Source organism: Myxocyprinus asiaticus, chromosome 34 (assembly GCF_019703515.2).
Source record: "Myxocyprinus asiaticus isolate MX2 ecotype Aquarium Trade chromosome 34, UBuf_Myxa_2, whole genome shotgun sequence".
NCBI lineage: Eukaryota > Metazoa > Chordata > Actinopteri > Cypriniformes > Catostomidae > Myxocyprinus > Myxocyprinus asiaticus.
The window spans coordinates 26,348,811-26,376,584 of record NC_059377.1 but is presented as its reverse complement, the minus strand read 5'-3'; the positions used below and the strand labels follow the sequence as shown (position 1 = coordinate 26,376,584).

The 27,774-nt window shown below is 38.4% G+C and overlaps 1 protein-coding gene across 45 annotated transcripts in view; it reads right to left on the bottom strand.

Annotated features, from left to right (window-relative positions):
- LOC127425390 (CLIP-associating protein 2) overlaps positions 1–27,774 on the bottom strand; it is a 103,606-nt gene that overhangs the window by 38,680 nt on the left and 37,152 nt on the right. For 40 of the 45 annotated variants that reach the window (XR_007894616.1, XM_051671321.1, XM_051671330.1 and 37 more), the window contains 2 exons: positions 23,375–23,445; positions 4,720–4,866 (listed from right to left, as the gene is read on the bottom strand). Coding sequence is in view for 44 of the 45 variants with exons in the window: in XM_051671321.1 (XP_051527281.1) it covers positions 4,720–4,866; positions 23,375–23,445 (218 nt within the window). In the remaining variant the exon portion in view is untranslated. Of the gene's footprint in view, positions 1–4,719; positions 4,867–5,923; positions 6,129–23,374; positions 23,446–27,774 lie in introns of those variants that run through there. The other 5 variants (XM_051671366.1, XM_051671368.1, XM_051671369.1 and 2 more) reach the window with 3 other exon arrangements.

The window sequence follows — 27,774 nt, the reverse complement described above, 5'->3', positions numbered from 1 at the left end:
CGCTAGCGGATTAGCAGCTAATTCCCTCTCCGATGACTCCAGATAATCAATCTGTTTCTCAACATCCGCAACTCTTGTAACCAACTCAGTGAATTTCGTCTCTATGGAAGTTATCGAACAATGTATTACAGCAAGATCCTCCAAGTCTGCAATGACCTTTGTCAGCATTGCCGACACATTCATCAATTCACGCCGGATTTCTTTCAGTTCACCGTCCGATATGAGTCCGGGAATCTCCAGAGCCCGAGGATTTTGAATTCTTTGACAAACTGTCTTCCCAAAACAATTACAGATCTGGGTGTATCGAATCTCACTTGACACAAATATTATTAAAACTAGCAAAGTGCGCAGAGCTCGCCATTCACACGTCCGACCCTCGCATGGCACCCATGAGACCTCCGGTGTATATTCTTAGTGGGTAATATAATGTTTAAGGTATTACATTTGTAAAAATTGTCAAAAAAATGCAGATACTTCACAGAGTCGAGATAACTTTTTTTTTTATAGACAGTGCCTCACCTGGGTGTGTTGATGCAATGAAGCGATGGTCCGAGGTTAGTTACGGTGATATCATTAATTATTCTGAGTTGTTATGACAACCAACAACTGCACAAGTTGAGGCTGAAATTCATTTTTACTCCAAGTAACACAAATGGTTGTTGTTCATCTCTGGATCGCTCGCTTTGGCAGTTTTTACTTGCCGTCTCGAGACCAGAAATACAAAACAGGCAATTAGAATCATCATGGCACCACCCAGTGTTTCCTCAGGAAAACTGTGGATAGTGTGTGTTTAAATGTGACATACAGGCAGAGGAAGGGAGGGTGCACATTAGTTCTTGTGCAATTTGTAAATTACATTATATTATAAAGTAGTGGTCAACCGATATATCGCCGAGGTCGATAAATAGTCTGATATTTGGAATTTTTTCATTATTGGCCGATACATTTTCCCCTTTGGCCGATTTGTTTCTTGAGGGCATTGAGAATCACCTGCTTGCATGTGAAGCGACTGAGACATGTAAATGACCAGTCCCGGTTTGTTTTGTTGTTACGTGCCATCATGTTACTACAATAATAGACCAGTGTGCAACACAGTGTCATTTAAACGGTCTGCATATCAGAGCTGTGACAGACGTGTTTGAGCTCATAATGTTAAAGTGCTCGTCGGTTTCATTCTCCCTCTCTCTCCTCAACAGTTCCCTGTAACTTTTAACTGTCTTGTCTAAATGATAAAAAGGCAAATATCAATAAAACTAATATCATATAACGTCTGCAAATATGCACATATCTACTTTAAACAGATGTAATAAACCAACCTGTAACCTTGTATACTGTACAGTGTATGTTATTATTTGTATATTGTTGTGTGTAATTATGTGTATATCAGATGTTTAAATTGTGCTGTGTTAATTTGATGTTATTGTAAATTGGTATATGTCTCATCACTGTCACGACTGCTATGTTGATCAGAACTGCACCCAAGAATTTCACACACCATTGCACTTGTGTATATGGCTGTGTGACAATAAAGTGATTTGATTTGATTTGAACCTCACACAACTTCAGCAGATCCAGCATCCTGTGGAGCGCTCATTTATTTACCTCTAAAGCAAGTATTCTAACAACATTTCCCTGTAACTTTTCTGATGATAAAAGGCAAATATCAATAAAACTTCTATTATATACCTGCAAATATGCAGATATTTTGTTTAAAAAAAAAATTAAATCCGCGAACCTCAGGAATCCGCGCTCATCTAATATCTTCCTCTGAAGTGCATATTCTATCAGCCAGAATCAAAAACATCAGGATCAGGATCAAAAGTTCCTTTGATTCACAAATCCTGACAGTCAGTCTGTGACAATCCAAGCAGGTGATCCAGGCTGTTTAAACTGTCAGGAGATTGCTGCTCGCGCTAGATCCGCACGAGCGCGTGAGTGCAAGTAAATGTGCTTCACATGTGCTATAAGTAAATGTCTTATTCACTATGCACTGTATGTATGTGATGAGGAGGAGGGCATGGCCGGGCCGTAAGAGAGAGACAGAAAGAGACAGAGATACACACGCGGCCGCTGTGTGCGTCGTTATGTTTCAGTTCTGTGTTTTATGTTGTAATTAAAGTCGTGCTGAATGTGGATCCGGCTCCCGATTCCTCCTTTCCCAGAAGAACAGGGATCCTTTACACTGGTGCCGAAACCCAGGATTGGAGGAAGACACGCTGTCATGGACATCGCTGCCATGCTGCATCCATCAGGGGGCGGAGGAGCCCGCTGCTGTCCACCAGGAAGCAGTGAAGCTGGCTGAGAACCATGTGGGAGCGTGGTCGGGAACCAGAGTTTTTATTTTCTTTTTCCTCACTCTCTCCCCCCTCTCTCTTGGGCTCTCCCGCTCTCTCTTCCCCTCTCCCTCCCCTCATCCTACTCAGATTCCCAGGAGGCAGGGAAGACCGGCCGGTGGAAGGACGGCCGAAAAGGGCAACACCTTCCCTCCAGGAAGGGAGGGGGGAGTAAGTCAGGCAGGAGGTTTCCCCAGCCTGAATCGGGCGTTGGGGTTATGTGATGAGGAGGAGGGCGTGGCCAGGCCGTAACAATGGACGCCTGTTGCTGAATCAGCCCAATCCGGGAGCCGGGGACGCCAGTTTCAGAGAGAGGGAGAGATGCACACAGCTGCTGTGTGTGTGTCAGTGTTTATGAGTGTGTTTATGAGTTTATGAGCATATCAGTTTTATGTTGTGTTTTAATTAAAATCTTTTGGTTGAATAACCCGGTTCCTGCTTCCTCCTTTCCCAATGAACAAGAGGCGTGTCTGCCACAATGTACAATTGGTTTGATTAAGTATTTCTTTGAGAAAATGTGATTGCTAACGTGGACATGCCATCCATGGTTGCTGGACTACTGTGTGTACTGTTATTTCCTTCTTCCTAATATATTAACAATTTCTTCATATGCAAATAAATTACTAAAATTTGATGACTAAACAGAAATCAGAAGAAACTGCTATCTATCATTTAAAATGCAATATTACTTTTTTAGACTCTTTATTACAAAGTTAAAGTTTAGTGTGAAATTGAGTAAATATATTGCTAAATAAGAGTTGATTATTTTTTAGCAATTTTATGTTTATGTTATTTACTATATAAAATTGTGTGATATATCTGCATTGTATTGGCCTATCGGCCACCCTGCTCTCTGGATATTGGCATCGGCCATTTAAAAAACCCATATCGGTCGATCACTATTATGAAGTAGTTAAAAAATAAACTTGATCTGCAAACTCTAATTCAACAACTGTTTGCACCTGAAAATCTTGCAAATGCCTTTGATTAAGCAAACAAACCCATCCTGCACATTAACAGCTCTCATTCCTAATGGACTTCCTGTCTGTCTGTAACTGAATGATCAGTCATGATACCCCGAGGGGGAGTGGCACTGAAGAGAAACCCACACAGGGAAGGTCAAAAGAGCCTGATAAACACATCAGAACTTGAGATCTGTCAATCATTCTTCAAGGAAACCCCATGTCAAAGCATTCTGGTTGGATCCCTTTTTGAAACTGAAAGCTAAACTCAATATAGAGCCTCAGCACAAACATCAATCCATCATGATAGGCCTGATACAGACTGCTAATGATGTTTTAGGTATTAGCACCATCCTCTGGTTCTTAAAAGGTCTGTGGCAATGTAAAAGATTTTAGATTGCATAAATAAAAAATAAAAAAAAAACTTCAAATAGATTGACTGCCATCCTAAATTATATTCATGATAAAATAACACAGAAATTAGAAACACTCTAGTTCCTAATAAAGTTCCCGAAGTGGTCTTGTGCTGTTGTAGCCCATCCGCCTCAAGGTTCGACGTGTTGTGCTTTCTGAGATGCTATTCTTCTCACTACAATTACTCAGAGTGGTTATCTGAGTTACCGTAGCCTTTCTGTCAGCTCCAACCAGTCTGGCCATTCTCTGTTGACCTCTCTCATCAACAAGGTGTTTCTGTCTGCAGAGATGCTGCTCACTGGATGTTTTTGTTTTTGGCATCATTTTGAGTAAACTCTAGAGACTGTTGTGTGTGAAAATCCCAGGAGATTAGCAGTGCCAGAAATACTCAAACCAGCCCATCTTGCACCAATAATCATGCCATGGTCGAAATCACTGTGATCACATTTTTCCCCATTCTGATGGTTAATGTAAACATTAACTGAAGCTCCTGACCCGTATCTTCATGATTTTATGAATTGCACTGCTTCCAAATCATTGGCTGATTAGATAAATCGCATTAATAAATGGGTGTACAGGTGTTCCTAATAAAGTGCTCATGCAATTTATGGAATCCTTAACATTTACGGATTGGCCCAAATAAATTCCATTGTAAGTGCTTCACTGTAACCCAAATATAGTTTTTTTTTTTTTTTTTTTTTTTTAAGAAAAGGAGGGATAAGTCGAAATTCATTTTTGTGGTAATCAACATTATGCCACAAATGCTGTCGATTAAGCTTAACTTGTATTGAACCTGGAATATTGCTTTAAAGCAGCAATGCATCCTGGCAGCACATAGATAGATTGAGTCTGTCATAATTTTGAGGTTTTCCTAACCTATGTGCATAATAACATTGTTCACTAGCATCTACAATATGTCTAAATACTAAATTATACATTGTGTCTGCACCTCAGTTACCTCATCTGAACTTAAATGTAGTGTAAAAGCGTGTATGTGTGAGTGCACTCACCTGTTTTGCTAGCTCCAGTGGCACTGGGTCTTCTGGAACTGCTAGCAGAGTCTCCAGGTTTCTTGGGGACTTTGGGTACTTTAAAGGCAGCCTGAGCCGATGACGGCCTGCTTCCATCCACAGAGTCATCATCGTCAAAACTACGATCTGAGAGAGATACAAAAGTAGCAAGATGATGAATCAATCAACTGTCAATATCTGAACGTGAGGGCAGCTTAATATCAATAGAGCTGTTCCTTGATCAATAGTAATTTCATTGAGGTTAAGTACTAGATGCAAACCAAATCTTCATGCCTTAAAGGGATAGTTCACCCAAAAATGAAAATTCTGTCACCATTTACTCACCCTCATATTGTTCTAAACCTGTATGGCTTTCTTGCATGGACATTAATATATGATGTTAGGCAGAATGTTAGGGACTGACAGCTTCAGTCATCATTCACTTTCAATGGCTCTTTTTCCATATAATGAAAGTGAATGATGACTGTCTGTCCATCACAATCTGCCTAACATCTCCTTGTGTTCCACAACATAAGAATGAGTAAATGACAATTTTTGGGTGAACTATCCCTTTAAAACAACTAAATATTTGTTTCAGAATAGATTATCTCTGTAGACAACTTCTCGCACACAGATCAGCAAAAATTAATTCCGTATCAACTTGCATATAAGAACCATCTCATATTTTCATTCTCAAGTAGTCGGTTCAAAAATAATGTGAATAATATCAAGGAAGGAGGACATTTATCACAATATATCAATGAGCAAACCCAAGAGTTTTGGATTATTATGCCACCAAGTATGGGTCTCATTTCCTCCCTTCAACAATATCAGCTTTAGTAATCAATGACCAGCCAAGAACCGGCACCTATTACAGGCCTATCAATTACTCAATAGCAAAGACAGGAAGTAATACAAGGTAATCTGAATCACTTGCACACATTCACAGCCAAACAAAGAGCAATTCCTGCATACTGTAACTCACAACAATTGCACAAATACACCCACACACCTACATACACAAGCACAGGTTGTTTTTCCATAAAAATAAAAAAAAGCAAGGCTAGAAAAATGCAGGCAGCCCTTGGTTTCAACTACCGGTGCATGGCTGTAAAAACTAAAAGTGCCAAAATCACCATTGCAATAGCACTTGGGTGATACATCACTATTCATTTCAAACATTTACATCTTGAGAAGCACTCACAATCACAGATGCGTTTGCAGATGAGGCGCCTCATGCCTGTAGGCGGGCGTGTCTCTCTCTCGTATCCGAGGCAACGCCCAAGCTACTGCTCACATGACAGCGGTTCTCACGGCAACAGAATATCCGTAGATGAATTGGCAAGGCATACACCAGGGTTTATAGAAACCACCATCCAAAATCTAGTCGGCATCTTCTCTATCAATTACTCTCTCTCTCGTGATCTCTCTATCCCCCCTCTTCCCTCCTGTCTCTCTCAGCCTCCTCCCTCTCCTCCATCACTCCCTCGCACTTTGCTCCCTGCCAATCCCCCTCCTTCCCAGAAGCCCAAAGAACCACTCAGGAGAATGATGACATCATCTTTAATGAGCCAGTGAGCTTTGAGACTGCTTTTTGCATGCAAATGAGCTCATTTTAGCTGGAGCTCAAGCTAAGCTAATTAGCATCAATGGCACTGCGTTACCATCTTCGATTAAAGGGAAAATTCTGTCATAATTAGCTCACCTTCATGTTGTTCTAAACCTGTATGTGGAACAAAAGAATGTCATATAGGTTTGGAACTATGACTAGGATGAGTAAATGATTATAGAATTTCCATATTTTAGTGTACTATCCCTTTAAACACATATTCAGATAACACACAGTCAAAACAAACCCAGAGGGTCAAACAAAGTTGAGCAAAACACATTAATACAGGACAGAAGAGAAGCCACACCCCTACAGCCAAGATCTGCTCTTTGAATGTGTGCAAGTGTGTGTGTGTGTGTGTGTGTGGGCAATAGGCAATGTGACTCTGTTACTAAGCCAAGGGGGCTGACTGCACTGACACATTATTGATGCTGACCCCACTAGCACAGCTCAAAGGGCTCTGTGTGCCTGCCGATGTGTGTAGCATTATTAGCATCGTAGCATAACCCGCCCTTTGTTCAGACAGGAAGGCGTGAACAACAATCCAACAAGGACTAGCCAATGACTATGGAAGAGAGAAAGATCAAGCGAGAAAGAGGCAGACCCAAATGAACAAAACAGCAAGAGAAGAAAAAGTGGGAACAAGCTGAAGGGAAGAGGAGAAAAATGGAGAAAAGGCAAGGACAGACAGACAGAGAGAGAGAGAGAGAGAGAAAGAGAGAGTGTGTGTGAGCTGGCTGCTCTCAAAAGACTGTTGCCATGACAACAAGTGCAGCCTACATCAGTAGATTTGAGATTTTGTTTTAAATATGGCTGAATCTGACTGGTTTGGTCTGCCAAAAATAGCCAGATGAAAAAGTTTTAAATTCTTTAAGCTATTTTTTTTTAAATATATTTTAAGAGGTTATGAGGAAGAAGGGTATTATTCAGAAGAAATGCAACATGGCAGAGGCCATATAAGGGATATGTGCAGTCAGGCGGCCGTTATCGCAAAATAAACCCAGACAGTGTGATCTTGTATCACACTAAATGGGTTTATTTTGCAATAATGACCAACTGACTGCACATTATTACGCTCATTACGGGCCTACCTACCAAATAAATAAATAAATGGACATAAACTATTGATTTGCATTCAAATTATGTTATTATGTAAGAAGAAAAATTACAAAGTCTCTAGAAACATTCAAATTCTGTCTGTTTACATCAGAATTCTGTTTTTATTTTGCATTAATGACTGTCTTACTGCTCATTTATTATAAGCCTACATGCCTTATAAATTACTATAAAACAGATAGTTCTGGTCCTGGATGCTGATTGGTCAACAGCCATGCTTTATTCATGATAAAGCACAGCTCTGACCTCTTCAAGGAACTTCGCAGCACCCATAGTTGACAGTTATTCTTGTTGCCCATCAACGTTCTGTTCACTGCTTATTGGTAGGAACTATATTTTCAGGAGGATGGATGGCATTTAATGATTTTACTTACAAAATACAAACATTTTAAGATTTCTGTTCTTAATATTTTTACTATGTGGTGACCGTTTTATAAAAGCAATAAGGCATGAGAGGCTGTGCCATATTGTGAATATAGTCACGGCTGAAAGGGTTGCAGCCTAAAAACACCCTTAAGCTGTGACTATATTTACAATATAGCACAGCCTCTCATGCCTTATTGCTTAAATAAATGGACATGAAACTTTGGTTTGAGTTGAAATTATTTTATTAGCTTACTTGTAGAGATCATTTCACTTCACTTTTATTGTCACACAACCATATACACAAGTGCAATAGTGGGTGAAAGTCTTGGGTGCAGTTCCGAGCAACATAGCAGTCGTGACAGAGATGAGACATATACCAATTTACAATAAACAGATTTACACATCACAATTTACATATCTAATATACACGTAATTACACACAACACACAACACAATATACAAATAATAAAATACAATATAAAGTATACAATACACACAATATAGAATACACAAACACACAATATAGAATACACATTATACAATAAAAGGATATATAGTATATATAAAATGTACAGTAGGTTGTATTGTACTGTATTGACATTCAGGCTGTCGGTTGATAGTCAGTTGCCAGTGTGTTGTTAAGAGAATATAATTTAACAGTCCAGTGTGAGATAATAAGATTAATAAAGTGCAGTGCTGATGTATACTGATAGTGAGAGATCAAGAGTTCAAAAGTCTGATTGCTTGGGGGAAGAAGCTGTCATGAAGTCGGCTGGTACGGGTCCTGATGCTGCGATACCGCCTGCCTGATGGTAGCAGTGAGAGCAGCCCATGGCTTGGGTGGCTGGAGTCTCTGATGATCCTCCGAGCTTTTTTCACATACCGCCTGGTATATATGTCCTGGAGGGAGGGAAGCTCACTTCCGATGATGTGTCTGGCAGTTCGCACCACCCTTTGCAGGGCTTTGCGGTTGTGGGCAGTGCTATTGCCGTACCAGGCAGTGATGCAGCCAGTCAGGATGCTCCCTATAGTGCTGGTGTAGAACCGTGTGAGGATGTGGCGGTTCATTCCAAACTTCCTCAGCCATCTCAGGAAGAAGAGGCACTGATGAGCCTTCTTCACAATGGCCTCAGTGTGGATGGACCATGTGAGTTCTTCAGTGATGTGGACACCGAGGAACTTGAAGCTGCTGACTCTCTCCACCGGTGCTCCATTGATGGTGATGGGACTGTGTTCTCTGTCTTTTCTCCTGAAGTCCACCACAAGCTCTTGTGACGTCTTGCTGACGTTGAGGGAGAGGTTGTGCTCCTGACACTAGCGTGTCAGAGTGAGCACCTCCTCTCTGTAGGCCGTTTCATCATTGTCAGTGATCAGACTTACCACCGTCGTATCATCAGCAAACTTAATGATGGCATTGGAGCTATGTGTTGCCACACAGTCATATGTGTACAGGGAATACAGGAGAGGGCTGAGAACACACATACAGTATGAACACAGCCCTGCGGGGCTCCAGTGTTGAGGGTCAGTGATGAGATGTTGCTGCCCATTCTAACCACCTGGCGTCTGCTTGACAGGAAGTCCAGGATCCAGCTGCACAACGAGCTGTTTAAGCCCAGAGCCCGGAGTTTCACATAAAGCTTGGTGGGCACTATGGTGTTGAATGCTGAGCTGTAGTCTACAAACAGCATTCTCACATATGTGTTCCTTTTTCCAGGTGGGAGAGAGCAGTGTATATTGTAGATGCAATGGCATCATCAGTGGAGCGGTTGTTGTGGTAAGCAAACTGCAGTGGGTCCAGTGATGGAGGCAGCACAGAGCAGATGTAATCTCTGATTAGTCTCTCAAAACATTTGCTGATGATGGGGGTCAGAGCAACAGGACGCCAGTCATTTAAGCAAGTGATTTTGGATTGCTTTGGTACAGGCACAATGGTGGACATTTTAAAGCATGTGGGGACCACAGACAAGGAGAGGGAAAGGTTGAAAATGTCCGTAAAAACACCAGCCAGCTGGTTCGCGCACGCTCTGATGACGCAGCCCAGAATGCCGTCTGGACCCGCGGCTTTACGGATATTCACCCGTCGGAAGGATCGGGTTACATCCGCTACAGAGACGGAGAGTGAACTAACCTCTGTGGCTTCAGCCGCGAGAGCTCTCTCCACGAGGGCGGTGTTATTTCCCTCAAAACAAGCATAAAAAGTATTTAGCTCATCCGGGAGAGAGGCAGCGGTGTTCATGGCAGTTTTTATTCCCTTTAAAGTCCGTGATGATATTAATTCCCTGCCACATGCTTCTAAAGTTGGTGGTGTTAAACTGTCCTTCAATCTTGTCCCTGTACTGGCGTTTGGCTGCTCTGATACTTTTGCGGAGTGCATAACTGGCTTGTTTATCCTCCTCCGCATTCCCGGATTTAAAAGCGGAGGTCCGCGCATCAAGTGCAGCATGAACATCGATATTTATCCATGGCTTCTGGTCGGGGTAGATCCGTATTGTTTTGGTCGGAACAACATCCTCTACGCACTTTCTGATGAAACACGTTACGCTATCAGCGTACACCTCGATGTTGTCATCAGAGGCGGACCAGAACATCTCCCAGTTCACGTGATCAAAACAGACTTGTAGCGTAGAATCTGATTGGTCCGACCAGCACTGGATCGTTCTGAGGGTGGGTGCTTCCTGTTTCAGTTTCTGCCTGTAAGCGGGCAGAAGCAGAATGGAAGAGTGGTCTGATTTGCCAAATGGTGGGCGGGGGAGGGATCTGTAGCCAGCTCGGAAGGGAGAGTAGCAATGGTCCAAAACCCGGTCCCCTCGTGTGTTGAAACTGATGTGTTGGTGGTATTTTGGTGCGATTGTCCCCGGTCACAATGAACGCGGCCTCAGGGTGATCTGAGAAGTAGGAAAGATGAATAGTAATACCCAAATGAACGGTCTGATATTACTTTATCCCTGGATGTGCGGTCATTATTCCAAAATATCAGACCGCTGCATGGCACGATTGACCAATCGGAATCCAAAGAGCCGTGTAATGATCAAAAATAACAGAAATTATGATTGCTAGGGAATAATTCGACTGGTTTCAGGTTCACCTGACCCTGATCAGATTAGCATTTTAGGGGGACGTTTGCACGAAATGTGATCTTTTTTTCAAAAACAGCTAGAGCGTAACACAATGGAACAGAATGAAGGGGTCTCGAGACACGTTTTTCAAAAGACGATTTTAAAAAAAGTATTTAAATTTAAAGGAATTTAAAAAGATAGTTTGCATGGTAAAACCCTCTCAGAAAAATTATCTAACAGTATAGCATGCTATCAGCATACCATCATCAATGCTAAAATATATATAAAAAAAAGATATAATATTTAATGAAAATATTAGTTTAGTTGACCTCACAAACAGACAAGAAGATTGTTGGACATACCCAACCCTAATGACTACATCCACCAGTAAATAAGATGTTTCCTACTCAAACAGACCTGAAAACACACTCGCTGACAGTCTCAAGAATCAACCACACAATGTTTGCCATTAACACCATATTTCCCATATAAAGAAATAAGGAAATATAAAACCTGACACTATCAGGTTATTGCTTGGTAAGTGTGTTGATACCTGAGCTCTCACTGGTCATTCTGTAACTTAATTGGCTGTTTAATCTGGTTATCAGGATTATGGAGCACAAGAAGTGAAGTAAACACGTAATGAGCAGCTTGAGTACTAGAAAGCCCACCAAAACATACTCTGAGCTCAAGTACCCTAATGCTTTCACAAAACATGGCGCTTTATTTATAGTCTACGTACACATGCTATCTCTTAAAGTACTTCAATTTCCAGGGCAAAAACTGGAGAGTCTAATAATGGGCAGCCACAGTAACGAGATGCCCTAGAAACCGGGTCACACTTAAACTCCCAAGGGACAAAACCCACTGACGCAGAAACCAATATAACTGTACCACACAGAGACATAAACCAATATACTCTGGGTAAACTCTATTATATTAATACTGGCAGACTTTGAAGTCAAGCAGGTACAAACACACACTAACAAGACACATGCAAATTATAACAGGAAGGAGTATATTCTGCACGCAAAATCTGCATTGTCCCTATTTCTTCCAGAAAGCTTCTTCATGCACTTGGACATATGTACAAAACAAAGAGAGCCTAATAAATACTGTAAATCTAATGTACAAAAACAACAACAAAACAGCTAACGACAGTATATTCCACTATAATACTTTGACTTAATAAACGCACTCACCATCTCCATCATCATCAACAGACATGGCTCTATGCTTCTGAGAAGAGGCAGCTCTCTATGCCTCTCTGAATCTCGCTGTCACGCTGTGTCAGAGTAATGCAGTGACAGGCACAGCTCTCTCTCAATAACCCTCTCCTCACAGTGGTTCTGTTGGTAAAGCCCAGTTTTGCTCTGAAAAAAAAAAACAACTCTCCATTTCTACTCCATTTTCTTCTGCCAAATTTTAAAAGTGACACTGGTAAGGAAGTTGGCTGCATGGCTATCGACCCTTTCTGTTCTTATACTGAAAATGGGCAAGAAATATGTTGCACATGGCTCATGGTAAAAAAACAGTTTAACACTTTTGGAAACTCACTAATTCCTTTGAAGAGCCATTCATCTGATTTTGTGCATTTTAATGACTACAAAAACATCATGTCAATAGATGCTTTTCCATCCAACAATTTTTATATGCATTTTGAAAATGCGCACTAGAAATCTTAAATGGAAACGCTTGATATGCGAATAAACTCTTAAAATTCAAATACAATTTTATGTGCTAGGAGTAGGTGGATTTTCTAGAGTTTCTCATTAGTTAAAATGTGCATTAAAGTGAAGGAAACTGCTTATTCGCATGACCGATGATGTGTCATGACCATTTGCATGGTGGTCTTTCTTACACTGAAGGTCTCACCAACAACTCTTTACTCTGTACAAGTTGCGAGCTTGTAAAGACCGATGACAATGCGCAACGCACACCTATACCATGTCAGATGGTATAGGTGTGCGAGAGCTTGACATGACTGGCTCAACGAAAGGCCCGACCATGGCACAAATTCTTCAAACGTAGCTTGGTTAGTCGAAAGTGCTTCACCCATAGATTGTCTTAAAGTGGGCCTTGTATATGGAGGGTATATGGAGGCTGAGGGCGAATGGGTATATCCATTTGAGCCCTCATTATTTGAGCTATTGCACTTATTGTGCAATGTCTCCTGGCAGCATTTAATAACATAATGTTGCTTTATTACAGCATATACAAGAAGTCATTCAGTTGCTTCACGACAAAAAGCAGGCTCCCTCAAGATAATGTGCATTTACAGTTCAGGAAACGTGCAATGTTTCGCATTTTCTTTTGTCGAATTGTCAGTAATGCGCATTAAAAATGTGAAACATTTTGATGGAAACCCAGCTAAAGAGAAAATTTTTTTTCCCTATCAGTTTTTGCTTTTGTGTTTTTAACAAACTAAAGTATTATTTATTGTGATAGACCAATATTGGCCAGTGTTGGCAGAATTCTAAAATCTACAGAGAGCCTTGTCAATAGAAAATAGAACAATTCTGTTTTCATTTTTTCCCCCAATAAACTTATAATAAATATAATTTTTTAATGATATACAGTATATCTTCATTATATAGTCCAATGGCCACCCTGGTCTCTAGATATCTGTATCCAAATTGGCCATTGAAAATCCCATATCGGTCAGCCACTAGAAGTTACTGTTGTTAACTTATACAGTAGCTGATACACAACCCCAATTCCGAAAAAGTTGGGACAGTATAAAAAATGCTAATAAAAACAAAAAGGAGTGATCTGTAAATAATATTCACCCATTGCTATATTGAAAGCAATACAAATACACAAAGTTCAGACAGACAAGTGTTTACCACAACATACGGCAACGAACACCCTGTACAATTGTGCAGGTAAAGACCTACATAATGGATGATTGGGGGACAATTCAACTTTCTAAACTTAACAAAATAGTGTGTTCAGTGCCCAAATGCTTAATAAGTGTTATTAGAAGAAATGGTGATGTTTCACAGCGGTAAACCCTTGACTGTCCCAACTTTTTTGGATCATGTTGCAGTCATCTGATTTGAAATGTCTGTACATTTTCAAAAAAACAATGAAATTCACAAGGTAAGACATCATATAATGTGTAGTTGCAGTGCTTTCAATATAGCAAAGGGTGAATATAATTCACAAATCACTAATTTTTGTTTTTATTAGCATTTTTCATATGGTCACAACTTTTTCAGAATTGGGGTTGTATGAAGAAAATTGAGAATCATTACTCAGATGAATGGGTCCTACATAGCCATAAATAACATTCAACACCCTTGCGTATAGGGCTGGGTATTGATATAGATTTCTTGATTTAATTCTATTCCAATTCACAAGCTCTTGATTTGATTCCGATTCAATTTCGATTAATATGTTTATGTTTCAGTTATAATGTTCATTTAGCTTACATTTAAAAATAAATTCTCTCTCAGCTAATGCTGTTAATTATACAGGGGAGCTTCTAAGTAGGTACATTAAGAAAATATACATTTTACAAATTGTATTTTATCATTAGCTTTTTTTTTTCTTCATAATGTCATATTTTAGATTCAATTTTTCTTTTACAAATCCATGTATTCCATCAATAAATATGTCTTGAAATGTTATGTATTTTATTGCACATACAGTATATACTGTTACATATTCATTTATTTTTTTGTACTATTTCCAAGTATGTACATTGATTTGTAGAACAAAAAATGGTCACCCTGTGTTTCACTCTGCGATCTCTGCAAGTAAGCCAAAGTTTCATGTCCATTTATTTAGGCAATAAGGCATGAGAGGCTGTGCTATATTGTAAATATAGTCACGGCTTAAGGGTGTTTTTAGGCTGCAACCCTTTCAGCCATAACTATATTCACAATATGGCACAGCCTCTCATGCCTTATTGCTTTTATAAAATGATTAAAATCATTAAATGCCTCCATGAAACTTCCTAAATGAAATATAGTTCCTAGCAGTAAACAGTACGTTGATGGGCAACAAGAATAACAGTACTAAAAAGGTCATGTCTCTTTAAGAATAGTGTCAGTTCAGAGAGCGTCTCAACGCGTTTTGGTTGAGCACATATTAACGAGAGTGGAATTAACTGACTTTTCTACCATGCTATGGCTTCTCTATACATGCCATGTGTGATTAGAATTAAATGTTTTTTTTTTTTTTGTGTGTGTGTTTAATCCACAACTGACTATATTGAACAGAAAAGGATATTAAAAGAGACATTATTCAATAACAAATGGGTTGCGTGGATCTCGTCTTTGGACATTACACGGATCTCAGTGCTGAATTTCTTCGACAATATGCTACACAATCACTGGTGAGTGAAATCTGAACATTTACCAGCCAGTGGCCAATCACAGACATTTTTAGTCACAGAGAACAAAATCTGGTTGCATATGCAAGTGATTTACTCACATTGTAGAGGGTCGCCACATAGAGTAAAAGATTGATCTTGGGATTTAGGAAACGATATAGAGATCATTCAAATTTTTACCCAGCTCTACTTGCATATCTCCTACTACATACAATAAAACAAACTTCTTTAAACGAACAATGCAGCATGATACATAATTCAGGCAAAACCTATACTAGCAGAGACAATATACAGTACTACTGAATCACCATTAAACAGCTGAATATGACCAACTACACCGATCAGCCACAACATTAAAACCACCTGCCTAATATTGTGTAGGTCCCTCTCGTGCCGCCAAATCAGCACCAACTCGAGATGCTATTCTTCTCACCATAATTGTACAGAGCGGTTATCTGAGTTACCGTAGACTTTGTCAGTTTGAACCAGTCTGGCCATTCTCTGTTGACCTCTCTCACAGAACTGCCACTCACTGGATGTTTTTTTGTTTTTGGCACCATTCGGAGTAAATTCTAGAGACTGTTGTGTTTGAAAATCCCAGGAGATCAGCAGTTACAAAAAATACTCAAACCAGCACCAACAATCATCCATGCAATTATCTAATCATCCAATCGTGTGGCAGCAGTGCAGTGCTAAAATAATTCAGATACGGGTCAGGAGCTTCAGTTAATGTTCACATCAACCATCAGAATAGGGAAAAGAAATTTATTTCAGTGACTTGGACCATGGCATGATTGTTGTTGCCAGAAGGGCTGGTTTGAGTATTTCTGTAACTGCTTATCTCCTGGGATTTTCACACACAACAGTCTCTAGAATTTACTCAAAATGGTGCCAAAAACAAAAAACATCCAGTGAGTGGCAGTTCTGTGGACAGAAATGCCTTGTTGATGAGAGAGAGGTCAACAGATAATGGCCAGACTGGTTAGAAATGACAAAGTCTACGGTAACTCAGATAACCGCTCTGTACAATTGTGGTGAGAAGAATATCATCTCAAACTCAGACTGCACGAGGGGAACTACACAATATTAGGCAGGTGGTTTTAATGTTGTGGCTGATCAGTGTATTATACATTTAAACTCAAGTTAAAGACACTGTTTGAATCAATAAAAACACATCGAACCGCATCAAATCAATGACTCTAGTCATTAACAGTTCTACAGCTTCTTAATTACTGATCATTATCAGTGCAAAAAACCATCAGTATAAACCCCTACCCTTCTACACCACAATCAAATGTGAGCAACAAGAGCAGCACAAAGGGATTCAGCTGGAGATCCAGCTCTTCCATCATACAACATATGCCAAACATATCATGGAGATTTCCAAGGACATGGAAGTCTGACACCACCTCCCCTTTTTAGATTCCAGCACTCATGTTAAAGCTAACTCACCGAAGACAGAAGGGGCATAGTGAATTCCAGCATTTCAAAGTAGCCAATCAATCAGTTAACAAGTTGATGTTAACCCTCTAGCAATGAGAAATGAATGCTAATGAAAAACTGAAAGATAAGCATTTAGTTGAATGTAACTTTCCAGTTAAAGCTGGGGCTCAGATGTCAAAGGCATCTGTATGGTACTGTGGTAAAGGACGCTGACAAAGACTAATATATGCACTGTAGCAGAAGCCAAAAATTTAGTTGAGGGTTCTAAACACAATTTAAAGGTGAAGTGTGTCTTTTTTTATGTAAGAATAGTTTCTTCTATGTCAGCTTAATATGCAGAGACAACTATAAGCCATTTGTAGGTTGATTTGCTCAAAAACTGTAAACACGGTCTCTCTATCAAAACATTGCTGTTTGTTTTGAGCATTCTGACCAACCTGACATAGCAAATAAAGCAGTGGTGTAAGATTAATGGTTTTGTCTAGTGGTGCACCGATCAGGAAATTTGAGACTGATACCGATCACCAATTTTTTTTAACACCAAGATCAGCTGATACTGATTTTTAAAAAAAGTGCCCTTAGCCACACATTTGCAAGTTATATTCTGCAGTATATTAATGCCCAACACAGTAAAACGACATTAATTGTGAATTGCTAACATTTATTTGTATTGAAAACAGTTATGAATAGTTCTGTTGTCAATATCAAAGGTCATTGTGACATACTGGCAACAAGTAAAAACCATGAGGGCATCACACACAGCAGAGATATGTTCATAAATAAGAAAGTTGTCTATTACAAGCTCCAAAAACTGCTCCAGTGAGGAATCATTAGTATTTATGATTTGTTTACCACCTTTGGCATTTTGTTGCAATACAAATCACTAATTATTAAGCAAATGCATTATTTAAGGTTAAACAGTTATATCTGTTATTAGTAGCATTGCAACCAACATCAGCCTGATTTAAATCGGGATCCTCAATTAAAATGTGAATAGCGCTGAGATGAGTGACTGATGAGATAATGAGAGCACGCTTGTTTGATTGACACGAGAGCGCTCATGTTGAAGCGGGAGAACCTAATAGCACTCATGATCGCTCAAGGTGGTCGCACAACGGACGAGAAGCGAAACACCACCTCGCAGCTAGGACAAGGCACAGGTACAAAACACAGGGCACGTCGATGTACATAAAAGTTACCAAGGTTTTTCCCTTCTTCAAGAGTGAAGAAAGCTAAAGTAAATAATCTATGTCCTTCGATAATGATTTGGGTTGAATTTAATAGAAAATATGTGAGTTGCGCTCCATGGAGCAGAAGAAATTTGAGCAGCCACTGGAGTCGTAGCTGGTCACCACCAACATATGGCGAGTGGTGGCGGCAAGTGGTGTGCGTACCTTCATTGAAAACAGTTGTTTCCAATTTTCCCTTTTTTTTTTTATTGGTTGATTCAATGTTTACAATACAACAAAACTGGCAACTTATTCATGAACTCTTTTACATAACAGACTGAGGTCACAATCACATTAGCATAATTCAAAACAAGAGTAGAAAAAAAGAAAGAAAAATAAAATAAAGAAAAATAAGATAACATGTGTAGGGGTTTGTTATATGAGTCCAAACTTATCTAACAATGAAAACGGTTTTCTGGCTTGGGGAATAGTCATTATTTTCAGCGAGTCCACATATATAGATAGTTCTTTTTTGAAAATGTGTAGTTGGGGTGGTGTTTTTAGGTATCTACATTTATGGATAAAAAATTTGGACAAAATTATTACATTATTTATCAAAAAAGAGATTAAGTCATCGAATATTTTTCCAAATTTAATAACATCCCAAGTAAAAAAAAAAAGTTTCAACCAGTTGTACACATCACTCCAAAAACCTGGCTTTTCTATTGTGATGATTAAGAATGTAAGTTCGTCTTACAGGACTCGGATAGCATTCTTGTACCAGACATTTCCTCAGACATTTATTAGTGCAATGTTTGTCTATAAAATGAACTTGGTTTATCCTAGGCTTATGAATCTTAGGACTTGCCACTGTGTATTTTACATGTTCTCTTCCTAATCTAATCATTGGTAAAGGGATACTTTTAATAATTTTGTTATAAATCCTTTGAGGGCTGTTAAGTTTAAATTTGCTACAGAGGTCCTCATAATCCAAGATATTACCCTCTATGTCCATAATATGTAATATTGACCAGATTCCTTTATCCCACCATTCTTCTATAAATAAGGATTTTCTGTTTGTTAATATACATCTTTTGTTCCAAACTGACATCATATGTGGGCTAAAATCGTGTTTGAAAATTAATTTCCAATATAGAAGGACCTGTTGGTGAAAAGCTGAAAGTTTTAAAGGTAGCTTAGAAATGTCAAAATCACATTGTTAAAGAAATGTTATACCCCCACATTTTTAAAATAATGAACAAGGAATTTTATACCAATATGATGATTCATTTTTAATAAAGTTTTGCAACCATTTTAGTTTAAGCACTCCAAGTCAATTGTGTTTAGACCACCATCTTCATAATCTTTTAACATGTCACTTTTCCGAAAATAATGCTATTTGTTTTACCAAATAAAGTCATAATTCATCTTATTGATTAACTTTTTGCTGAAATTGCTAGTGAAAAACTTGGATAAATAACTCTTGAAAGGCTCTCCGCTTTAGAGAGTAAAATTCTTCCAAATACTGTAATGTCTCTTTGGAGCCAATTATTCATAATTAATGTACATTTATTTAAATTACTATCAATATTTAGATCTTCTACATTTTCAAAATTCTTAGAGTTGTATCATCAGCAAGCTGACTAATAATAAGGTGATTTCCTGCCATGTTAATCCCTGCTTCTCTACCCATTTTTAATAAAATGGCTTATAATTCTGCTTCCATAATAAACCGCAAGGGTGAGCTGCCACAGTCTTGCCTGATTCCTCTTTTGATTTGAAATCTTGGACTCATCCCTTGCATAAGTGCCACTGAACTATTTATATCTTTATAAAGCATTGTAATGATATTTATAAATTTTATTCCAAAACTAAAATGATGAAGTCCTTGAAAAATAAAATGGTGTTCCACCATGTCAAAGGACTTATAAAAATCTAAAAATAGTATGAAACCATCCTCTTCAGTTAAATGACCACACTCTAATATATCAAGAACTAATCGGATATTATTATGAATTGACGTTCCCTTTAAGAAACCTGACTGTGTCTTACTTATTATTTGTGGTAAACCTTCTTTTAATCTTGATGCTAGAGCGCCTGTAAATTATTTATAATCTATGTTAAGTAATGTTATGGGACGCAGATTGTCTAACACCCTCTTATCTTTATTTGATTTCAGAATCAAAATAATAAGGCATTGTTTCATGGTAGGTAATAGTTTGTTTTGTTTTACGCATATCTGTATATCTTTTAATAGGAAAAATTTCAGCTCCTCCCAAAAAAATTTGTAAAAATTTGCGGTCAGCCTGTCAGGTCCTGGTGATTTACCAGTTTTAATTTTTTTTTAAAGCTCTTGTACTGTAATATCCACTTCACATACATCTTTAAAAGTACTGTCAATTGTTGGGATATCCTTCTTCACTTCCTCGAAAAAAGTATAAGAATCTGCAGCCACTTGTGAAGAAGAGTATAAATTAGAATAGAACTGAAACACCTCTTTAGTAATTATTCTATGATCAGAGTTTTCTTCTTGATTTACTATTAAGCTACTAATCATATTTCTTTCTTGTCTCCTTTCTTCCAGCTTGATGAAATATGAACTGTTCTTTCTCCCTCTTCCATCCATTTAGCTCTGGATCTTACATATGCACCTTTTGCTTTCCTAATATATACTTCATCTAGCTCAGATTGTAAATAAATGAGTTTTTCCTTGTCTGTGTCGGTTAAGAACGGTTTGCAACAACGATTTATATCTTGAATTAATTTAAATTATTTTTCCTTTTTCTTTTTTTGCTAAATATAATTTAGTATTCTCTAATTTTGTATTTCATATATTCCCATTTACTGCCACTGGACATATCTTTATTTCTAATCTCAGTAATCATTCGTTTAATATAGGAACAATAGTCTTTTTGATTTTGCAGCTCGGCTTTAAAATTCCAGTAGCCTTTTGTTCTTGAAGGTTTTTCCCTTGGTTTTAAATCAAGATTAATAACACAATGATCTGTTAAAGGAGCGTTAGAAATGATACAACTGGTAACCAAACTGGAGATCTCACTTGTACCTAAGCAATAAACGACTCTTGATCTAGAGTTTCCATATGGTTTAATCCACGAGAAGTGTCTGAAGTGGGATTTAGTTCTCTCCAAATATCTACCAGTAAATTTGAGAGACAGAAATCTTGCAAAATACCATTCACTTGAGAATTACTACATTTGGATGGAAGTCTATCTAAATATTCATCAGGCGTTATATTGAAATCCCCTCCTACCAAAACATGATTAGTGGGAAAGTTAGTTTTAAAGTCTTTGATAACCTCAGTTATTCTCAATAATAAATTCTTATTCTGGATACAGTTATTAAAACTGTAAACATTTACCAAAATGATGAAAATTCTGTCTAAGTGAAGAACCAAAGCAATCCAATGCCCATCTTTATCCACTCTGTGTTATCTTTTTACCTGGACATTCGTTTAAACAGCGCGGATCGATTTGGTCCATGACTAAGCAGCATGTCATCTCTCCATTGTCTTTGCCAAAAAAATGGTATTAGAAACCTCTGAATGAGTTTCTTGTAAAAAAAAAAAAAAAAAAAAAAAAACTTTTGATTTTCGCAAAACATAAAAATTGCCTTCCTTTTAACATCTTTTAGACACCTACAATTTCACGAAGAAACAGAAACATTTGAATTCAATGAGAACATTAAACCTATTGAACAATTAAAACAGAAGATATAACTAGTACAACAAAATTCCCTGTTACCTACAACTCAGCAGGTAGTGCAAAAGAGAATAAAAAGAGAAGCGCAGTTTCAGTGTCCCGTAACATCAGTCCTCCATCACACCTGATCGCACATGGAACTTGTAAATACCAGCTCATGTAATACGTTTACCGTCTATGTAACCAAACGGCCAACGGAAGCCTGCTGTTTTCCCCTCCTTTCCCACCTGCTCGATTTTTGGCCATAATTCACATCTCGTCAGCATGTCCTCCCTTGTCAAATCTTCCACAAATCTGATGCCAGCCTCTTTACACCCCCCCACCCACCCCCGATGTCTTGGTTATTTTCCACAGCTCTGCGAGCAAAGAGTACGATCACTTCCCTGTGACAACCAGAAACCAATCTTCCCACTCGGTGCACGATATCCATGGCCTCACCCAGCATAATCTTGGGTTATTTTTGTGAGAAGTTGAATGACTTCTTCCCTTATCCGTTCGTCCGACTTTTCTTTCCACCCTTTTATACGAAGACACCATCTTCTTTTGTATCTTTCCTGGTCCAATATGTGACTTTTCAACTCTCTTTAATAAGAGTTTCCATTTCTTTATCAAACACTTTGGTCTTTTCTTTGCATTATTTTATTTCTTCCAAATTTATTTGGACAGCTTTGGCTACACTTGCGATCATGGCACTCTGCTGTTTCATTTGTGTGCTTAACTCCTCATGCCGCTCGTCGGCTTTGTCACCAAGTGCCAAGTGCCAAGATTGCCTCGAGGATTGTTGAGATGAATAACTCTGATTTACTCTCCGGCTCAGGGTGTTTTTTTTATTTTTTTTTTTTTTATTACTTTTTTCCACTTTGTGATGTACACAGTGTAGGTGGATTAGACTCAGTACCGCAATCTCTTTTGTTTGAGGCCTCAGAGATTTCCATCACGTAGCAGTGCTCCTCCATATTTCTTCTTTTTTTTTTTTGTCAATCGGATTCGTTTCACTAACCTCAATTTTTATTTATTTTAAGGTTCCTTCAATGCCGGATATGCTCACGTTATCTAGTAGTAGGTAGAGATTGAGATTAAACTGTCAGAATTAACAACTCGGAACACACGAAGAACGCAAAAAAACAGTTGACTGCTCAGTCCGCCATCTTGCCCGGAACCCCCTTATTTCAGATTTTAGAATGCGCCAGGTCGTCCGCCAGATGCATCCGGTGTACGACCCCCTTCAAACAGTCTCTATAGTTCCACACACCATCTGGTTGTAATGACTCACATTACATCACGTAAACTCAGATTTGTATTTGCATATTTATTTGTTGTTTAATTCGTTATTATGTCCGTTTGCAGTCTCTTTATCCTCTCCGTGATCACTGTGCAGCTAGTCAGAATAACTACCGTAATGACTCTAGAAAATGGGCAGCTTAATATTCATACATGTTATTCTTATGTTTAAAAAAAAAACCCCGGCATATTCATCTAAATTACAGCATGTCTGAATTTAAATTTGTGAATACTTAGAACTGCCACCAACTCACCCTCCAGAGACCACACTGTATGCTTCAACGGCTGAGCAAGCACTCATTCATAAGTGTAGCAGTCCCTGCATGCTGCAAAAAAAATCGGCCCTAAATCTAGGTACGATCATGGATTTAAGACAAAAATCAGCCGATTCAGATCGGTGGCTGATCGATCGGTGCACCCCTAGTTTTGCAACCAATGGAAGACGAGGGGTATGTTTGAGAAATTCATTTGAAAACAGGTTTATTATTTTTGCAATTCCGTTTGGTGATGCAAGTGCCACACATCAGCTTTTAACAAACATAATAAAGCTAACTTACCCTGACTCAGGCTAAGAGCCATGTTCCCCGAATTCAACACTTCATCAAAACGACTCAGAATAGTCTGTAACCTACAACACAGAGAACAGAGATGATTAGAGATTGACTGTAAAGTCATCAAAGAAGACACTTACAAATTAAAGAACTCAATAGTGACTGTACACCTTTAAGAGACAGTTCACCCAAAAATTACAATTCTTACATTTTTTGTTCCAAATTCCGTGGAAAACAAAAAGAGATGTTAGTAGGGATGTGCGAGACTATTCGACTAAATGGTTCTGATGCTGCTAGTCGACACTGGAATTACTAGTCGGTTAAGGTTTCCCCCCCATTAAACTGATCATAATTATTTACACATTTACGTTTGGCTTTATATTTTTTACAGAGGCTGCACTTAAATTACTGTCATATTAATGTTACATATTTTAAATAGAATTAATAATACAAATATTATTTTAAAAAGAGGATATCTGGAGCAGATACAGAGTTTAATTTCACCTCAGGCTGCACGTGCTTCTTCCCCCTCTCACTCGTGGCGCACGCAGGAAAATGTCCTCTCGCTAAACAAGCAAACTCAGCAAAGTAGTAATGAAATCACTTTGGTGGTGGTGCGAGAATCGGATTTCCAAACATTTGAAAGTCCCTATGGATGTTTTCACATTTGAGTCTTCTTTTAATCTGTGCATGCTTCTAAGTTATTTTCCCAACGAGTGGGCATTTTCAAGCGCAGGATAGAAGCCTCAGGTGAGTGAAGTCCCGTCTTTCACCGGACCATGCTGACGTGTTAATTTTGCTCATCAAAAAATTTATTTTTTGAGTAAGTAGCCTAGAAAATGACTGTTTAATTTCAACGAGGTGTTGACTGCTTTACGGGTTAAACTATCTTTTATTCTGTGTGCACATCATGTTTAGAATACATTAGGTTTATTGTAGGCTACATCACAGGATAATTTTTTTCTATCCTATGGCAAATTTTATTATTTTTTTTTTTACATTGTAACTGTTATTGGTTAACGTTTTTTACCGAACAGCTTAGTATTAGATCAATGGCTAATGCACGACTGCAGCACATTTTTTTTCTCTCTTGTAGATTTGGCTTAGCCCGTCTGTTAATTATTTTCAACAATGTCCTGACTGTTTAAATATTTTAAGTAACTTTTACATGATGACTTCCGTTTAGAACAGGCTTTTAGGGTTGTTCCATTGATCCTGCACTATTAATTCAATTGTTTTCAATAAATATGCCTGTTAAATATTCACTAATGTTGATTCAGTGAATGCGTGTCATGTTCTATATTTAATTTACAATGATCATAATGCAAGGCGAGCACGTCGCAGATAAATGCCCCTTTTCAGTGGAATTTATCTTCAGATTTGGAATAGATTAAGTATTTTAAATGGGTCGCATGAACACTTTTTTTTATTATTATTTACTGTTTTCTGAAGGTTGGTTTCTTTTTAGACTAGTCGACTTCAAAATTTCCATTTAAACGTAAGTGAAATTAGTCGTTCAGCACATCCCTAGATGTTAGGCAGAATTTTAGCCTGTCACCATTCACTTTCATTGTATGAAAAAAAGATGCAATAAAAGTGAACAGTGACTGAAGCTAACATTCTGACTAACATTTCCTTTTGTGTTCCATGGAGGAAAGAAAGTCACATGGGTTTAGAAAGACACGAAGGTGAGAAAATGATGACAGATTTTTTATTTTTGGGTACACTACAAATTTAAATGTGAATATTGCAGTCAATTAAAGCCAGTAAGTTGTCCAAACCGAGAAAACATCAAAACCTACAAAGACAGACAGACATTATGGGACGGTATGGTGAAGTCAAAACGCAATGACCATATTTCCTTAAGTTTCATTGCACTAAAAAAAAAAAAAAAAAACATTTTTTTACAAAAATACATCCTGAATACTTCAAACAGAATCTTGCTAAAGTAACTGCACCAAAGGCCTTAATCTGTTCATCAAACTGTGCTGCTTCTGACAAAGACAAGGACCGATATAGACATGTTTGACTGTTCTACATGTTCACATACCACTGTTGTCACTCACAGTAAGTCAGGGAAAGCTACTTACCAAACCTCACTTCTCAGCATTAGAACAAGGCATTTCATTTACTAGTATTTTCTTGAAAGTTAAAAAAGTAATCTAGAAATGTACAGTCCATAAAATATGTATACAAGGCAGTTGAGGTGCCTAAACTATCATTCCACTGTACGGTATTCAGTGTTCTACTTACTAAAACAGCCAGCAACAAATGAGAGCATTACAGATAATACAAGATTCAAAACACAGCACACCAACAACACATCTGCGGTGTGCTCTTACATAAGAAAGTCTTAGCATAATTACTAGCCTTGAAGTGTCTGCCATCTACAACATGACTATTTTCAGCACAACGGACAATTAAGAGGACACTGCAGCCCAATTACTGTTCTTAACCAGTATTGAAAATTGGAATTGAAACTGGAATCGTTAAAGGAATATTGTCAATGTCAAAATGTATTTAGAGCACAATTTATACAACAGACGTTGACCAATGTGCTTTACCACAAAATCGATAAAACACAATTCTACAGTAGAATAAGACTTAAAAAACAAATAAAACAGTAAGACAACACACACATTAGACAACATTAAAAGTCAGAGAGAAAAAAATACGTTTTTAGCAAAGATTTAAAAACTGACAATGTCGGAGCACATCTTATGTGTACTGGCAAACTGTTCCAAAGCTTGTGTCCAGCTATGGCAAAAGCACGTTCACCACTTTGCTTCAGTCTAGTCCTAGGTACAATAAGCAGTCTTTGAGTCCTCGATCCAAGAGCTCTGGAGGGATTATATATACTAAGTAGATCAGAGAGATAAGATGGAGCTAAGATGTTTAAGGACTTATAAACAAATAAGAGAATTTTAAAATCAACTCTGAAGTGGATTGGTAGCCAGTGTAGTGAGGCTAAGATAGGTGCAATGTGTTCGCACTTCCGAAGACCTTTCAAGAGTCTCACCGCAGCATTCTGGACCATCTGTAGATGGACCAGAGATGATGAGTTTATTCCATAATTCAGGGAATTACAGTAGACAGGACATAACAAACGCATGGATCACTCTTTCAAAGTCTCTTGTAGAAAGAAATGGCTTAACTTTAGCTAAAAGACGCAATGAAAAAAACTAGATCTAACAACTGAATTTATATGTTTGTCTAATTTAAGATCGTTGTCAAATAAAAATCCCAAATTCTTTACACACGTTTTAGCAAGGTGGCTTAAATTAAAATTGTAGCAGTACCATCAGTGGGACCAAACAAGATAATCGCAGTTTTATTTTCATTTAAATTTAAAATGTTTGAGGACATCCATAATTTTATGTGCTTTAGGCAGGCCAATAAAGGATCAAGAAATTTTTTCCTGTGCGTCTCAGAGGCAAATAAATCTAAATATCGTTGGCATAACAATGGAAAGATACACTGTGTTTCCTAAAAATGGATCCGATTGGAAGCATGTATAAGGAAAAAAGAACAGGGGCAAGAATGGAACCTTGGGGAACCCCCCACGGAAGATGTGCTACAGAGGATGTGAAGTAACCTAGGCTGATTGAAAACCTTCTATCTGTCAGATAAGAATGAAACCATTTGAGAACAGTTCCCTTCATACCCACATAATGCTCGAGACGAGAAATGAGGATGTTATGGTCGACCATATCAAATGCTGCACTGAGATCTAAAAGAACAAGGATTGCATTATAACCAGAGTCAACAGTTCATAAAATATCATTTAAAACTTTTAACAAAGCAGACTCTGTACTATGAAATGCTCTGAAACCCAACTGAAATGTTTCAAATATAGAATTTGCATTCAAGAATAAATGTAATTGTAACAGAACTGCTTTTTCCAAAACTTTTGAGATGAAGGGCAAATTCAAAATAGGTCTATACTTTAAGTCAACAGGATCAAGGTTCGGTCTCTTAAGGGATGGTATCACTATAGCATGCTTAAAGTGATCAGGTAGAGTACCCGTGTTAAGACATCTATTTATTATGGAAAGAAGACTGGGCCCCACAGTGTCGAAGAGCTTACTGAGATGATGTGAAGGGATAGTATCATGAAAACAAGACGTAGGCTTAAATTGAGCAATAATTTCCTGAAGAGTGGACAGAGACATGGACACAAATTCACTCCAGCCAGCAGTACAAACAGGGGGTTCAGACGGATTGCCCACTCGCCCCCTTTTCTGGAGGGAAAGTCCACGACAGTCATCTGTGCCCCCGGTCTGTGGACCATCTCGAACTTAAATGGCTGGAGTGCCAGATACCAACGGGTGATCCGAGCAATGGCATCCTTCATGCGGTGGAGCCATTGGAACAGGGTTATGGTCCGAACAGAGGGTGAATGTTCA